General features: G+C 45.9%; 1 protein-coding gene across 1 annotated transcript in view; it reads right to left on the bottom strand.

The window, feature by feature from the left end:
* The window catches only part of BCAS3 (BCAS3 microtubule associated cell migration factor), a 464753-nt gene that overhangs the window by 314866 nt on the left and 132749 nt on the right, over positions 1-17138 (bottom strand). Inside the window, exon 12 of the mRNA XM_070931996.1 lies at positions 5229-5399. Within this exon, the coding sequence (XP_070788097.1) occupies positions 5229-5399 (171 nt within the window). The remainder of the gene's footprint in view (positions 1-5228; positions 5400-17138) is intronic.

The following is a 17138-nucleotide window of genomic DNA, read 5'->3' as shown; positions in this document are numbered from 1 at the left end:
TGTTCTGTTCTGTTCTATTCTATTCTATTCTATTCTATTCTATTCTATTCTATTCTATTCTATTCTATTATTCTATTCCATTCCATTCCATTCCATTCCATTCCATTCTATTCTATCCCATCCTATTCGTTCTATTCTATTCTATTCTATTCTATTCTATTCTATTCTATTCTATTCTATTCTATTCTATTCTATTCTATTCTATTCCATTCCATTCCATTTCTATTCTATTCCATTCCATTCCATTTCTATTCTATTTTTATTCTATGCTTCATTCCAATATTCTATTCTGTTCTATTCCATTCCATTCCATTCCATTCTTTATTCTCTTCTCTTCTCTTCTCTTCTCTTCTCTTCTCTTCTCTTCTCTTCCCTTCCCTTCCCTTCCCTTCCCTTCCCATTCCCATTCCCATTCCATTCCATTCCATTCCATTCCATTCCATTCCATATTTTCTATTCTATTCTATTCTATTCTATTCTATTCTATTCTATTCTATTCCATTCCATTCCATTCCATTTCTATTCTATTTTTATTCTATGCTTCATTCCAATATTCTATTCTGTTCTATTCCATTCCATTCCATTCCATTCTTTATTCTCTTCTCTTCTCTTCTCTTCTCTTCTCTTCTCTTCTCTTCTCTTCTCTTCTCTTCTCTTCTCTTCTCTTCCCTTCCCTTCCCTTCCCTTCCCTTCCCTTCCCATTCCCATTCCATTCCATTCCATTCCATGCCATTCCATTCCATATTTTCTATTCTATTCTATTCTATTCTATTCTATTCTATTCTATTCTATTCTATTCTATTCTATTCTATTCTATTCTATTATTATTATTCTATTCTAAAAGGTCAGATTGTCAGGTTCACAGTGTCATCTCTGAAAAGCTGGACCGTCATTGAAGGTGTAAATAACTATGTTTCCAGGGCCCGGATTTTTTTTTTCGAGCCAGCATTTACGAATCGGCTTTGTTTTAATGCCACTTTGTGTTATTTTATTATCATTTTGTTTTTGGAAGAAACTTTTGGGGTTTCTATAAAGAAGGGGAGGGATGCCCCATAGATATGCGAAACATACTTCTCTTCTCTAGAGATTTCAGGTCTCTTTCTTCAATTCTCTCCATTTAAACCTCAGAATAAGAAACGATTTATCACGACTGTAGTACCTAAACAAGTTAAATGCGCACGCACGCACGCACAAACACACATATATATTCAGCAACTACGTGACGCTAAATACGCCATTCCTGATGCCAGAGTTGACAAGATTTCGTTCAACTGCACTGAGATAACTGAGAAATTGTCCTTTTCTCAGTCATGTTTAAATTCATGGAAAATTCGATCTCGCATACATTAGGCAATGTATAGAAATGAGGTGGGAGAGAATTCCCAGGTGAAAGTTTGCTATGTATGTTTGCTAGTAGCAGGTGCAGTTTTAGATCGGGGTGGACAACTGCAAGTAGTCCTCGACTTACGGCTACGGCTGAATTCAAAATGTCTGTTGCTAAGCGAGACAGTTATGAAGTGAGTTTTATGACTTTTCTTGCCACAGTTGTTAAGTTAGATGCTGCAACTGTCGTAAGTATCCAAAATAGTCCTAAGTCACTTCATTCAGTCCAGTTGTAATTTCGAACGGTCACTAAACATGCTTGTAAATCGAGGACTACCTGCATGGCTCCTTTACAATCGTAAGCCTGTTAAAAGAATAGAATAGAATAGAATAGAATAGAATAGAATAGAATAGAATAGAATAGAATAGAATAGAATAGAATAGAATAGAATAGAATAGAATAGAATAGAATAGAATAGAATAGAATAGGAGTTGGAAGGGACCTTGGAGGTCTTCTAGTCCAACCCCCTGCTTAGACAGGAAACCCTACACCACTTCAGACAAATAGTTATCAATCATCTTCTTAAAAACATCCGGTGCTAGAGAATTCACAACTTCTGGAGGCAAGTTGTTCCATTGATTAATTGTTCTAACTGTCAGGAAATTTCTCCTTAATTGTAAGTTGCTTCTCTCCTTGATTAGTTTCCACCCGTTGCTTCTTGTCCTGCCCTCAGGTGCTTTGGAGAATAGCTTGACCCCCAAATCTTCTTTGGGGCAGCCCCTGAGATATTGCAACACTGCTATCATGTCTCCCCTGGTCCTTCTTTTCATTAAACCAGACATACCCAATTTCTGCAACCGTCCTTCATATGCTTTAGCCTCCGGTACCTTAATCCTCTTTGTTGCTCTTCTCTGCACTCTTTCCAGAGTCTCAACATCTTTTTTTACATCGTGGAGACTGAAACTGAATGCAATATTCCTGTTAAAGACTATAGGTTGTAAAGGGGCCATGGTTTTTCCCCCTCCCCATTTTAGAGTGATGCCGTGTCTCAAGATCACTGACTAAACTACTCCATACTCTTGCAGGCTTTATACTAATAAGCCAGACTTCGATAAGGAGGCCCGTTAGATGGAAACAATTCCTCATTTTTCAGCCGTCGTTCTAGACTCAGGGGTCCCACATCGTTACAGATTCTTCTCTGCCATCAGGCCATAACCACATCACTCCCCATCAACTTCAATGTCTGGCAAGACAATAGAGAGTGACATTTCACCACCATCACCACTGGCCCGGCATCGTGAAAAATGTCATGTCCTCTTCAGCTGTACGCAAGCTGGCTTCCGTTCATTCCCAATTAGCACTTCCTCTACCATAAATCAATCCCACACGAGTGTCATTTAAGACACAGCCAAGAACCTTGGAATCCAAGCATATTCAACAAGGAAGGCCAGGGGGGAAATGCCAGGTCTCCTATATGAGCAAATGTAACTTTTGTCAAATTCTTCTAGGGCAGGGGTGTTAAACTCAAGGTCCGGGGGCCAGATCCAGCCCGTGGGGTGCTTAGATCTGGTCCGTGGGGCCACCCATGAAACAGCAAAGGACCGGCCCGTGGTGCCTCTGCCAGCGAAAACGGAGCTCGGGAGGGCCACAGGCAGCCCTCCCGAGCTCCGTTTTGGCTGGCAGAGGGTTGAAGGAGGCTGTGGCAGCTGAAAAAGGAGCTCGGGAGCCCAGGGGTGGGTTCTCAATTTTTTTTACTACCGGTTCTGTGGGCGTGGCTTATTTTGTGGGTGTGGCTTGGAGGTCATGTGACTAGGTGGACGTGGCTAGCTGGTCAGAGTCATTTCTGGAAGGTCCTCGCCCTTACGACCAGTCCTCGCCCTTACGACCCGACTCATTTGTTTGCTTTTAACTCTGATCAGCTGTAGGGCGGCCCTTTGAAGCCCCGCGGCAAGAGTTTAAACAGTTTTTTTCCCTCTAGTCATCAGCTGGGACTCAGGAGGCAGCAATAGATTGGGGGTGGGGCCAAATAAAAGGTAAGAATAACGTGGGGGAGTGGGGGGGCAGGGGGGGAGAATCGGTTCGGTGACGTCATATCGTCACCGCTACCGGCTCGGCCGAACCGGACCGAACCGGGAGGAACCCACCACTGCGGGAGCCTGCTTTCACTGGCAGAGAGCTTGGGTCTCCACAGGCACCCCCCCCCAACACGAGTGATGTCGGGCTGGCCACGCCCACCCTGGCCACGCCCACTCCCACCCCTCCCGAGGTCAAACACAACCCTGATGCAGCCCTCAATGAAATCGAGTTTGACACCCCTGCTCTAGGGCAGGGGTCAGCAACCCGCGGCTCTGGAGCCGCATGTGGCTCTTTCATTCCTCTGCTGTGGCTCCTTGTCGCCGATTGACTCCACAATTGATAGGGCTTTCGGTTTAGGACAGGTAGAGGAAAAAGGATGCCATGCTAGGAGGAGACTCTATGGTGGAGGAACCGGACTTCCGGTCGGCTCCAGAATTGAATGGGAGGCTTGCATTAGGACCTTTGTGGCTCTTTAAGGTTGCCGACCCCTGCTCTATGGGAAGGACAGCAGGAGTGTGCACAACAAAAGAATCACAACAACAAAGCTTCCATTGAGAGGAAGGACTGTTCCAGGATGACTGGATTTGATGAAGCCCTCTATGCTCGTTCCAGCCTTCAGCACAGTTGTTTTCAAATGACATTGGGGTTCTTCAGGAAGAGGACCAGCTGTCTGGCCGACCACCGATCCACCACTAAAGGCCACGTGGCCTGCAGATCGTTTCCCAAGAATTGGCCCACGTGGCACATTTCATCACCTTTGAAACTCTTAAATCTTTCGAGGTACCAGAATCTTTCGAGCTTCCAGAGTCAACAAATCAGTGAAAAAGAGATTCCCCAAAGAGAAGTAATTCAAGTCAATCAAGTTTGGGACCAACTTGATCCTCGACTTACAACCACAACTGAGCCCCAAACTTCCACTACTAAGCGAGACAGCTGTTAAGTGAGTTTTGCCCCATTTTACGACCTTTCTGGCCACCGTTGCTAAGTGAATCACTGCAGTTGTTCAATTAGGAATAACGGTTGTTAAGTGAATCTGGCTTCCCCCATTGACTTTGTTCGTCAGAAGATCATAAAAGACCCTGTGACCCAGCAACCGTCATAAACACATGCCAGATGCCAAGTGTCTGTATTTCGATCACGTGAACATGGGGATGCTGCAAACGGTTGTAAGCGTAAAAACGGTCATAGGTCACTTTTCTTCAGTGCCATTGTAACTTCAAATGGTCACTAAATAAATTGTTGTCAATCGAGGATTACCTATACTAGCTTCTAGAGAAGACAAATTATTGAAAAAGAGATGGAATGGGATAAATCGTCTGTGCAGGGCAGAGTGACCTTAACTCTCTGAGAAAGGAATGTTATTATGACTATATATCACTCATGCTCCATACAATCCCCCCTCCCAATTTCCCACCGTAGTAAATGTGGCAGGCCTGAAGGACCAATGCAAAAGATGGCTTCCAGGCCTGGCATCGTCACGGCCAACTCACCACTGCCATCTTCCTGCAGCCAATTCACCATGGCCATCTCGATCTGGCCAACTCACCCCGGCCATCTCATTGCGGCCAATCTGGTGAGGATATCTCGCTGCAGGACAATACCACGTGGGATAACTCAAAGGCGCTAAATGGTATCCACCACTGTTTCTTCAACATTATTTCCAATGAAAATAGTTGGCCGTGGCAATTTGGTCATGGCGAGTTGTCTTAGACTTAAAAAAGAGATTTCTCCGAAGAAAAAAACTTCAAGTTTGGGATTAATGTAAGTCTCAAGGATTGGGATTTTTTGTTTTGTTTTTTATTTTTGCTCCTCTGACCAATATTCTTACCTGTCCTTCTCCAACCATCTCAGTATCAATAACCGTGACAATTCCAGGAACCAAGGGGCTGCGTCGGCTATTGGTGTGTGCCAAGATTTCTTCTTCCGCCACTCCTGATGGCGAAGTGCCCGTCAGCTGCGTTACCACTTTTCCAACCATGGTGAGCCCAGTTTTGATGGTCTGTTAAAGAAGCAGACAGACAAAACAATGAATAAATGGCAGATAACACAAAACTCATTTTAACCATTGTACTTACTTTGACTTACGCAAGTCCTTCATCAAATGCCCACTACAGCAAAAGGTGAAAAGCTTTCACGTTTCTAAATGGACTGGTTTTGGATATAAGTAAAAATGTGGAGCGAGAAAAACAGAATATACTAAACGGCATTTGGATTGTCAGCCAGCATCAAGTACTTTATCCATATGTGTGTGTGTGTGCGTGTGTAGAGAAAGAGGGAGGGAGAGTTGGGTAAATGATAGGATATGGATGGATGGAGGGTTGGATGGAGGGAGGGAGGGAGGGAGGATGGGGAAGGGAGAGAGGGATGGAGGGAGGGATAGACAGACAGACAGATATGGATAGATGATAGATAGATAGATAGATAGATAGATAGATAGATAGATAGATAGATAGACAGACAGACAGACAGACAGAGACAGACAGACAGACAGACAGACAGACAGACAGACAGGGATGGGTGGATAGATAGATAGATAGATAGATAGATAGATAGATAGATAGATAGATAGATATGGATGATAGACAGACAGACAGAAAGACAGACATGGATGGGTGGATAGATAGATAGATAGATAGATAGATAGATAGATAGATAGATAGATATGGATGGATAGACAGACAGACATGGATGGGTGGATGGATAGGTAGGTAAGTAGATAGATAGATAGATAGATAGATAGATAGATAGATAGATAGATAGATAGATATGGATGAATAGACAGACAGACAGACAGACAGACAGATATGGATGGGTGGATAGATAGATAGATAGATAGATAGATAGATAGATAGATAGATAGATAGATAGACAGACAGACCGATAGACAGATAGACAGATTGATTCTATTTATCTGGACGGACAGACGGACGGACAGACAGATCCTCACCCTCCTCTCCACAAACCCCACTCCCTTCTAGCCCTGATGATGATACCTAGTTCGGGTCATGGAGAGTCTTCCAGGAGACAACCCAGCTTCGAGAGCACCAAGGACCCCTCCTCACCGTTCACATTTTCATGCTGTCATTTATTTGCTATAGGAGGGACAGGAGATTTGATGCCATCCAGAGGTTTTGGACTACCGCTGCTCTTAGCTCCTACCAGGGTTGGCCAAGGCAAGAGATTGCAGGAGCTCCTGAAACATCTGGAGGGAACCCACTGTGCTGTTCCTTGCGCTAAACTGACATCGTTAGATTCACCTCCATTTCTACATTCCACAAAATATAAAATGTCTTGATTCGGAGGAAATCGGACGCATCTCGTCTCCCACATTCATCAATTCAAGCACCTAGAATGCAAGTACCGATGCACCAGCCTACAGATGGCAATTAATTTTCAGACTGTGTTTCTGCTGATCTCCCTTGCGGCTTTCAGTGTCAATACCGCAGAATAAACCAATAAGATACAGGCAGGGAGGAAAGAATCAATCCGTTTCCTGCTGTTGTGTTCCATCTCCTTTCCTCGTTAATCTTAATTTTTTTAAAAAAAAAAATTAACATCTTTGCAAAAATCCACATGGAAATGTTATCCTTCCTCTTATTTTCTCTCAAGATATTGACATCTACCTGCAATTTAATATTTTCTGAGCTATGGATTACGTTGGAAGATAGAGGTAATTCTAGTTTGGTCTAGTGGTTAAGGAACCAGACTAGAAAGCGGGAGGCCCTGAGTTCAAGTTCCGCCTTAGTCACGAAAGCCAGCTGAGTGACTTGGACCGATCACCAGGAGACGCTGAGTTCTAGTCCTACCTTAGGCATGAAAGCCAGCCGGGTGACTTGGGCTAATCACCAGGAGATGGTGAGTTCTAGTCCTGCCTTAGTCATGAAAGCCAGCTGGGTGACTTGGGCCGATCACCAGGAGACGGTGAGTTCAAGTTCTGCCTTAGTCACGAAAGCCAGCTCAGTGACTTGGACCGATCACCAGGAGATGGTGAGTTCTAGTTCTACCTTAGGCATGAAAGCCAGCTGGGTGACTTGGGCTAATCACCAGGAGACAGTGAGTTCAAGTTCTGCCTTAGTCATGAAAGCCAGCTCAATGACTTGGGCCGATCACCAGGAGACAGTGAGTTCTAGTCCTGCCTTAGGCATGAAAGCCAGCTGGGTGACTTGGGCCGATCACCAGGAGACAGTGAGTTCAAGTTCTGCCTTAGTCACGAAAGCCAGCTCAGTGACTTGGACCGATCACCAGGAGATGGTGAGTTCTAGTTCTACCTTAGGCATGAAAGCCAGCTGGGTGACTTGGGCTGATCACCAGGAGACGGTGAATTCTAGTTCTACCTTAGGCATGAAGGCCAGCTGGGTGACTTGGGCTGATCACCAGGAGACGCTGAGTTCTAGTTCTGCCTTAGGCATGAAAGCCAGCTGGGTGACTTGGGCTGATCACCAGGAGACGGTGAGTTCTAGTTCTACCTTAGGCATGAAAGCCAGCTGGGTGACCTGGGTCGATCACCAGGAGACGGTGAGTTCTAGTCCTGCCTTAGGCATGAAAGCCAGCTGGGTGACCTGGGTCGATCACCAGGAGACGGTGAGTTCTAGTCCTGCCTTAGGCATGAAAGCCAGCTGGGTGACTCAGGGCCGATCACTAGGAGATGATGGGTTCTCATCCTGGCAGGTATGAAAGCCAGAAGGGTGACTTTGGGCCAATCGCCAAGAAATGGTGAGTTCTAGTTCCTCCAACTGATTCTGGCACATGATAAAAAGAGACAGTTTGGTCTAGTGGTTAAGGCACCAATCTAGAAAGCAAAATACTGGGAGTTCTAGTCCTGCCTCAGCCATGAAAGCCAGCTGAGTGACTTTGGGCCGATCACGTTCTCTCAGCCCACCCCACCCCACAGATTGTTCTTGGAGGGGAAATAGGAAGAGGAAAGAGTATTAAGTATATTGAGTTTATGATGATTGAAGACCTGGAGACTAAATCCTATGAAAAACGGTTGCAGGATTTGGGTTTAGCTAGTCTAAAGAAAGAGCAACAAAAATGATTAGGGGACTGGAGGCTAAAACATATTTTTTTAAAAAAAAAAAAACAAGTTGTAGGAATTGGGGATGTCTAGTTTAATGAAAAGAAGGACCAGGGGTGACATGATAGCAGTATATTCCAGTATTTGAGAGGTTGCCACAAAGAAGAGCCGCGGAGATTCACTTAGCAAACGTGGCAAGAAAAAGTCGTAAAATGGGGCAAAACTCACTTGGCCAACCTCTCGCTTAGCAACATCAATTTTGGGGCCTCCACTGCGGTCGAAAGTCGAGGACTACTTGCATAGTAGCAGCATCCCACAAAGCTCCATGTTCAGACTGGAAGGTTGGTGGGGCGGGGAAGGGGGAGGCAGGGGAAACCAGATCCTGGGGCTGCAGCCGAATCCACAAATCGATGGCAACCGCCAGTTGTTTAGTGCTAAAACCTCAAACTGCAGTGATTAGAAAACACATTACTGTTCATCAATTAGCAGCCGAGTATTTGCCTTCAATTATTCATGGGGAAACGACTGACGCACAGGGCTCAGGCTGGTGTGTTGTCAGGAAAACCTCGGCCGAGCCAACAGAACCAGGCGCCATTCGGTATTGACGGCACCGATCCAGCCAGGAAGCCTGATTAACCTCCGAGATGCCTCGCTTGCTGTACTTACCCCATTAATGCTAATGGAGATGCTACCACTTAAAAAAGAGAGAGAGAGAGAGAGAGAGAGAGAGAGGGAGAGAGAGAGAGAGAGAGAAAACATCGTCGGAGCCAGCCAAACCTTTATCAAAGGAGAGGTCGCTGGGTTTTTAACATCTCTTAGCAATAGACACATCCTGTCCTTTGGGTTTTGTCCTTCCCACTCCATCCCACCCCCACCCCCCGCCCTTTTAAACTCTCCCCAGAAGTGGAAGAAATTGAATCCTTAAACAACTGGCACACGGTCAGCTTCTCAGGAAAAGACACGCAACACACCACATCCGACAAGCGCACTTCGTGTTCTCAGCCTCGATGGGCCAGATCATTTGGGGGTGGGGGAAGGAAGCCTCTCTCTCTCCTGCTTTCTGTGCCCTTGAATTTGGACCAGGCTGGAGTTGTGAGCAGCATAAATCTGGACAAAGAAAATGAGGGGACTGGAGGCTAAAGCAAATGAAGAACGGTTGCTAGAATTGGGTATGTCTAGTTTAATGAAGAGAAGGACTAGGGGAGACGTGATAGCAGTCTTCCATATATCTCAGGGGCTGCCCCAAAGAAGAGGGAGTCAAGCTATTCTCCAAAGCACCTGAAGGCAGGACAAGAAGCAACGGGTGGAAACTCATCAAGGAGAGAAGCAACTTAGAACTAAGGAGAAATTTCCTGATAGTTAGAAGTCTACGGAGATTCTCCTTCATCCAGCTCATGGTTGTCCCAAAGGTGCTTTTTTCAAGAGGCAACTGGACTTTTCGGTTTTTCTTTGGAGACGTTTTGCTTCCCATCCAAGAAGCTTCTTCAGCTCTGACCGGATGGTGAGGAATGGAAGGATTTATACTCCTTGCAGGCAGATGGTTATTTGCATCCTTTTTAGAGAGTCGTTGAGGCCACCTGGAGGTTAATATGATCAGGTGACCCTGAGGACACAGACAAACCTCCAAGTAGCCTCAATGATACTCTAAAAAGGATGCAAATGACCAGCTGTCTGCAAGGTGTATAAATCCTTCCGTTTCCCCACTATTCAGTCAGAGCTGAAGAAGCGTATTTATTTATTTATTCATTTATTATTACATGTATTTATATGCCACCATTCTCCCGAAGGACTCAGGGCGGCGAACACAAGTTAAGAAACAAGTACAATAAAATCATAATTTAATCCAAAGAATTAATTAGTAGTAAATAATAAAGCTCGGAATCAGAGTCAGCCTATTTGTTTGAAAAGCCAAGTCTTCAGGTCCCGACGGAAGGAGCGGAGATCAGGAGCCGTCCGGAGCTCGGTAGGTAATTCATTCCAGAGGGTGGGAGCACCCACAGAGAACACCCTACCCCTGGGCACAGCAAGGCGACATTGGCTCGCCGTCGGAACCCAGAGGAGAGCGGCCCTATGTGAGCGAACAGGACGGTGAGAGGCAGGCAGGAGAAGGTCATGCAAATATCCCGGACCTAAGTCATGTAGGGCCTTATAGGTGAGGACTAGCACCTTGAAGCGGACCCGGAGAACCACTGGTAACCAGTGCAGCTCACGCAGGAGGGGTGTTATATGGGAGTAACGAGGGGCTCCCATAACAACCCGTGCGGCTGCATTCTGGATCAGCTGGAGTCTCCGGGTGCATCTCAGGGGCAGGCCCATGTAGAGGGAATTGCAGTAATCCAAGCGGGAAGTAACCAGGGTATGAGTGACTGTGCGAAGGTCATCTCGGTCCAGGAAAGGGCACAACTGGCGCACCAGGCGAACCTGTGCGAAGGCCCTCCCTGGTCACGGCCGTTAGATGGTCTTCTAGGGATAGCCGAGCATCCAGGAGGACACCCAAGTTGCGAGCCCTATCAACAGGTGTCTTGGATGAGAAGCAAAACGTCTTCACAGAAAAACCAAAAAGTCCAGTTGCCTCTTGAAAAAAGCACCTTTGGGACTGACAATTAGAACAATTAACCAGTTCTCCAAGAATTAACCAATTGCCTCCAGATGTTGTAGGTGCTCCAACACTGGAGGTTTAATGGGTGGAATGGGTTGCTTCCGGAAGTTGTGGGTGCTCTGATGCCTTTTAAGAAGAGATTGGGCAACCGTTTGTCTGAAATGGGCCTCCTGCTTGAGCAGAGGGTTGGACTAGAAGACCTTCAAGGCCCCTTCCAGCTCTATTCTGATTGATTGAGAAAGTCGAGGATTTCTTCTGTAAGCAATTGAAGCATTTCATTTAGATCAGGGGTGACAGATCAGGGAGACAGCTTGGCTGTCTCAGGAATTCTGGGAGTTGAAGTCCACAGGTTGTAAAAGGGCCACATTTGCCCACCCCTGACTTAGATTAAAAGTCAGATTGAAGCGGAAAGACTGAAGACCTGGTGACGAAAAAGGCTGCATTGTAGGCACCAGGCGCCTCTTGGGCCCGTGTAAATCATTCAATAAGGAAGCCCGATTGAAGTTGTCTTCCACACTTGTTCACACTTGCCCAGAAGACTTTAGGAGGAACTTGGGGACGGTTCGGCAAAGCTTTGGAGCAGCTGGGACAGCCTCCTGGCTTCGAGGCAGAGACATACAGAGCAGAGGTAGGATTCAGCCGATTCGGTCCGGTTCGGGTGAATCGGTAGTGGTGACTGCGGGAGGCTCCACCCACTCACCCAGACGTAATGTGCAGCACTTCAACCTGCATTTACTAGTGCTGACATAAGAAGGAGAAGAGGGGGCAGCTGGCAAGAGGACGCTTGACTTCTCACCTACTTATTTTCCCTGAAGATAATGTCCCCTAGGAGATGAGATGGGAGGGGGGACATTCCTGGGAGCTGAAGTAGTAGATATGGGGAGAGTGATTTGGAAGAGGGCCAATGAGATGCAGAGAATTAGGAAACGGAAAGGGAAGGTTTGGGGTCAGGAAGTAAGAGTTGGCTACGCCACAATCGGGGGACAGGTTGTCGTGCTTAATAAAATGAAAGATTTCTTCAAAGACTATTTGTTTGGAAATGCAATTTATTTTATTTGAGACGACATCGAAACCTGACAGATAGCCAACTCTGACCTGACACGAGCACTGCACATGCGCAGAAGGCCGTGTGCGCGTGCGCTCACATTTGCGAACTAGTAGGGAAGATAAGTGACTCCCATCTCTGGTACAGAGGTGGCTTTGCTCATCAGATGTTTGGCACAGGACTAGCAGCCCAGCAACCTCCAGAGAAAAAGTGCATTTTGGAGACGGACTCAACTTTGAATTAAGTTCAACCGATATACACAAGCCCCACATTTAAGAATGGGAAAACTGGGCCGACAGGAAGGTGCCCATTTTAAAGATGGAAGGAGTTGGGATTGATTATAGGTACAAAAGATTCATTCCCCCAAAACTGCCATTAATTATTCTGACAATGCATTCTTGGGGCAGGTGATGGCTGCAGAATGATAGGGTGTTCGGTCACTAGGTCGTGTCCGACTCTTCGTGACCCCATGGACCACAGCATGGCAGGCTTCCTGTCTTCCTGTCAGCGTTCCAGAAAAAACCCAACTCCAAGTAAAGCAGTGTTTCTCAACCTTGGAAGCTTGAAGATGGGTGGACTTCAACTCCCAGAATCCCCCAGCCAGCGCTGCTGGCTGGGCGATTCTGGGAGTTGAAGTCCACCCATCTTCAAGCTTCCAAGGTTGAGAAACACTGAAGTAAAGACTCTGAAGCAAGCATTTTTCAAAGTTCTATTTACTAGGTAATCTGAGAAGTCCGGGTTTTCCCTCAGTAAATCAAAACCCCTAAAACCATCCCCTCACACCTCAGTCGATCACATGCTCCAATCACCGTCCGTCCCATCTCGAGACATCACTCCGACCACTCCTTGTCCAGATGCAGGATCGCCCTGACCTTGACTGACAGGAAGAATGCTATTATGTCTACAGACAACCCCACTACTAAATCCCCCCTCCTACTTTCCCACACCTGAGAAGGTGGCAGCATGGAAGCTTCCGGCCTAATATGGCTTCCAAAGCTGACACTTCCACTATCTCCTGGAGTTTTGCCCAAATTCATGTTCATTGCGTCGATGATGACATCTCTAACCATCTCATCCTCTGTCGTCATCTTCTCCTTTCGCCTTCCATCTCTCCCAACCCCAGAGTCTTCTTCAAGGAATCCTCTCTTCTCATTCGGTGGCCAAAGTATTTCAGCTTCAAGAGCTGTCCTTTCAAGGGTTGATTTCCTTTAGGATTGACTGATTGGGTCTCCTTTAGGTCCAAGGGACACTTAAGAGTCTTCTCCAGGCCACAATTCAGAAGCATCTTTGGTGCTCAGACTTCTTTATGGTCCAACTCTCATGGCCCTACTTTCTACTGGGAAAACCATAGCTCTGACTATATGGACCAATTTTTGGCAAGGTGATGTCTCTGCGGTTCCATAGAATGGTAGCCCAATCATTTCAAACAAGTGTCCCCAAACTTAGCAACTTTAAGACTTCGGAACTTCAACTCCCAGCCATTCTGGGAGTTGAAGTCCCCAAGTCTTAAAGTTAAAGTCTTAAACCCATTCTGGGAGTTGAAGTCCCCAAGTTTGGAGACCCCCTGACTTATACTGACTGTCAGCACTTCAAGCTGCATTTACTCTAGTGCTGACATAAGAAGGAGAAGCGGAGGCATCTGGAAAGGGACATTTGACTTTTCATCTGCTTATTTTCCCTAGAGATAATATCCCCTAGGAGATAGGATGGGAGGGGGGAAATTCCTTTGAGTGGGAGCAGAAGATTAGGGGTAGAGTGACTTGGAAGATGGCCAATGAGTGCAGGGGAGTGGGGAACGGAAAGGGGGGGGTTGGGTCTGGAAGTCAGTGTTGGCTCCGATGGAATCGGGATTTAGAATGTCGTGCTTAATAAATAGGAGTTTTCTTTCAAAGACTTTGTTTGAAGTGCAATTTATTTGAGACGACCTCGAAACCTGACACTGACATGATAGCTGTGATGGCTTCTCTAAGGCTTCTCTGATGGGTTCAATAGTGTATCCTTTGGGCCATTCTTCCTGCTCCATCATATTTAATGGGGAGGCAATGCTTTGTGTTCACCGTTTTACTAATTGAGGAGCTGTTCGGGGACTCGCTACACTGGAGCTCCCCCTCTAGAACCAACCCGCCGCTTTCTAGGAGTCCAGTTCTTCATGAAGAGCCAAATTTTGCCAAGAGTTGGATCAACCCCTGGTGGCTTCTGTATCTCCACTGTTATGCTTTAAATATTAATATTGTTTATCAGGCAGTACGCTTCCTTGGCTCCCCTATTCAAGGCACAGGAAGCTGTTCAGAAATAGAAAGGATGGCGTATCTCTCCGAAATAAACAGGAGGTACCGCACAAAAGCAAATTGGGAATTGTTTCCTTTCACTGCAGTGGCATGTACAGGGGCATTCTGAAGTCATCTGAGATGACCATTCATCTCCATGTAAGGTTTCGGGGGTACATGGACGTTGTGCCCTGAACTGACCTCAAGAAGTCATCCAGGCCCACCTGACATATAAAGTTCCAGGTTCAGAATTCGCTTTTTGATCCGAGTTACTTGTCCGATATGGGAGGGAGACTATCTGGTGAAGAAGCTTTTATTCTCTATGCTAATAGAAGAGAATATACTATATGTAGCTCACGATTGAAGGGAGAGATCCTTGGTGCTCTCTGAGCTTGGGGGTTTCCTTGCAAACGTTTCATGACCCAAACAGGCAACATCATCAGAGCTAGAAGAGAATGGGATTCGCCCTCGTTTTGTATACTAGAGTTGGTTGGTGGGAGTGGTCGTGGGAGTTCCTTGATTAGGCTGCTGTTGACAGCTTGATAGTCTAGTACTAATGTTGGTGTTAATTTCAAACTGCTAGCAGACCCCTGGTTCTGAGACAATCAACACATCTTGACAAAAAGAAATGATCTAGCATGGAAGGGGACGAAACTCTATGTCCCAGAATCCCTACGCAACCTAATCCTCCAGAGGAGCCACGACATCAAACCGGCAGGCCACTTCAAGTTCCTAAAGTCTTTACACTTATAGCACGGGGGCAATTCTGGTGGCCCAGCTTAAAGAAAGACGTGGACAGTTATGTGAAAAGTTGCACCATCTGTGCCATAATGAAGAAACGACCAGGAAAAAACCCCAGACTGCTGCAACTGGTAGCAGAGCCAACAAGACCATGGGAGGAGATTGCAATTGACTTTATAGTGGAGTTGCCAAAAAGTGTGGGGGGGGGGGGCGCGGGGGACACAGTGATTGGGACAGTAATAGACCTGTTCTCCAAACAGGCACACTTCATACCCTGCAGCGGACTATCCTCAGCCCACCAGTTGGCCAACCATTCCTGAAGCACATCTACCACCTGCATGGAGTATCACGAAGAATTATCTCAGACATAGGGGTCCATTTCATAGCTAGGTTCTGAAAGGAGTTCCTGCGGTCCATTGGGTCGTCCCTGGGCCTTAGCTTGGCCTTTCATCCAAGCACCAATGGGGGGGGGCAGAGAGACTGAATGCCATGGTAGAGCAGTACCTGAGGGGCTACGTGAACTATCAGCAGTCTCCTGCCTTTTGCTGAGGTCGCGTACAATAATGCTGTTAACAGTAGCACGGGACTCACCCTGTTCAAAGTAGTGAGCGGCATGGACTTTGTCCCAATTCCTGAGTACCCAAGGAATCCCCCCTCCTCAGTCAGCTTTGACTGATTGGTCAACCATTCTCCCACAGAATTGATCTTGAGAGATGGCAAAAAAAGGTCTTTCCTACATACATATGCATAATAACCCAAACCATACCATTATTTTTTTTACCAGTCATTAATCACTACCATTTTATCACCTCCTAGCAATTAAACAAACGTCTGTCGTGATGAGGAGGTGCAGGCGACAGGACTGCCTTATAAACGCACAGCGAATTTTGCATAGAGGGATGATATAATCAAACAGCAGGTTAGAAAGAGCTCTGTTTAATTTATTTATGCAGATACGAGATGCCTTGTTACCGGAGGCAATACAAGCCCACCAAAGGGCATTCGGGAACCTAATTTCGTTTTCTTTTCTTTTTTCTTACGCTGGAGTTTTCAGATGAGTCCAGTGCAACTCACACAGCAACGAAAGGGGAAAAAACATGGGTTACAGACGGCCAAAATTGCATTATCCTTGCGATTCGACTGCTGGAATGGGTTCCTTTGCTGCTTGGCCACGTGGTGTGATTCTGAAAACGATCTTCATATGTCTCTGGGGATTCTCAGTCATCCAGGTTACGGTTGTCCCAAAGGTGCTTTTTCAAAAGGCAACTGGACTTTGTTTTTGCTTGAAGAGGTTTCGCTTCTCATCCAAGAAGCTTCCTTCAGTTCTGACTGAATGGTGGAAGGATTTATATTCCTTACAGTCATCTGGTTGTGACCTTGAGAGCACAGATAAACCTCAGAGTGGCCTCAATGCCTCCTCAAAAGAGTGCTAACGACCAGATGACTATCAAAATACAAGAATATAAATCCTTCCAGCCTCCACCATTCAGTGGACATTTTCGAATGTCCTGGCCGAACCAGTTGTTACAACTGGCAGCAGCCCACCACTGCCTGCCTATGTAGTCTCTGAAGGTTGACTCAGCCTTCCATCCTTTCGAGGTAGGTAAAATGAGGACCCGGTTTGTGGGGGCAATAAGCTGACTTTGTATAAAAAAGAACACCGCTTGGGGGGGGGGACGAAAGCCCTACTAAGCAGGTATATACAAAAGTATGAAGGCTATTGCTATTGTAAGCCGCCCTGAGTCTCCGGAGAAGGGCGGCACATAAATCGAACCAATAAATAAATAAAATAAATAAATGAACCACCCTGACCTTCATGGATTTGTCAAAAATGAAATATATACATAAAATGACTAAGAGCAATTGATTCCATTTAAATATGCTTGCTTGAACTGTCAAAGTTTCCAGATAGATACCATTTTGGAATTATTAGCTGAAATTCAAATTATCCATTTTTTTTATTGATTTCATAGTATTTATAGCAGCCACAAATATACAACTGCTTGGCAGCCAGAACGTTTAACTGAAGCAACCAAAGTGATGAGAAAAATTTGGGCAGATTCAGACTTTTA

This window comes from Pituophis catenifer, unplaced genomic scaffold (assembly GCF_029215685.1).
Source record: "Pituophis catenifer annectens isolate HBS135680 unplaced genomic scaffold, rPitCat1.0.hap2 SCAF_1, whole genome shotgun sequence".
In the NCBI taxonomy this organism is placed as follows: Eukaryota; Metazoa; Chordata; class Lepidosauria; order Squamata; family Colubridae; genus Pituophis; species Pituophis catenifer.
The sequence above is the reverse complement of the archived record's forward strand: the minus strand, read 5'-3'. Positions and strand labels throughout refer to the sequence as shown.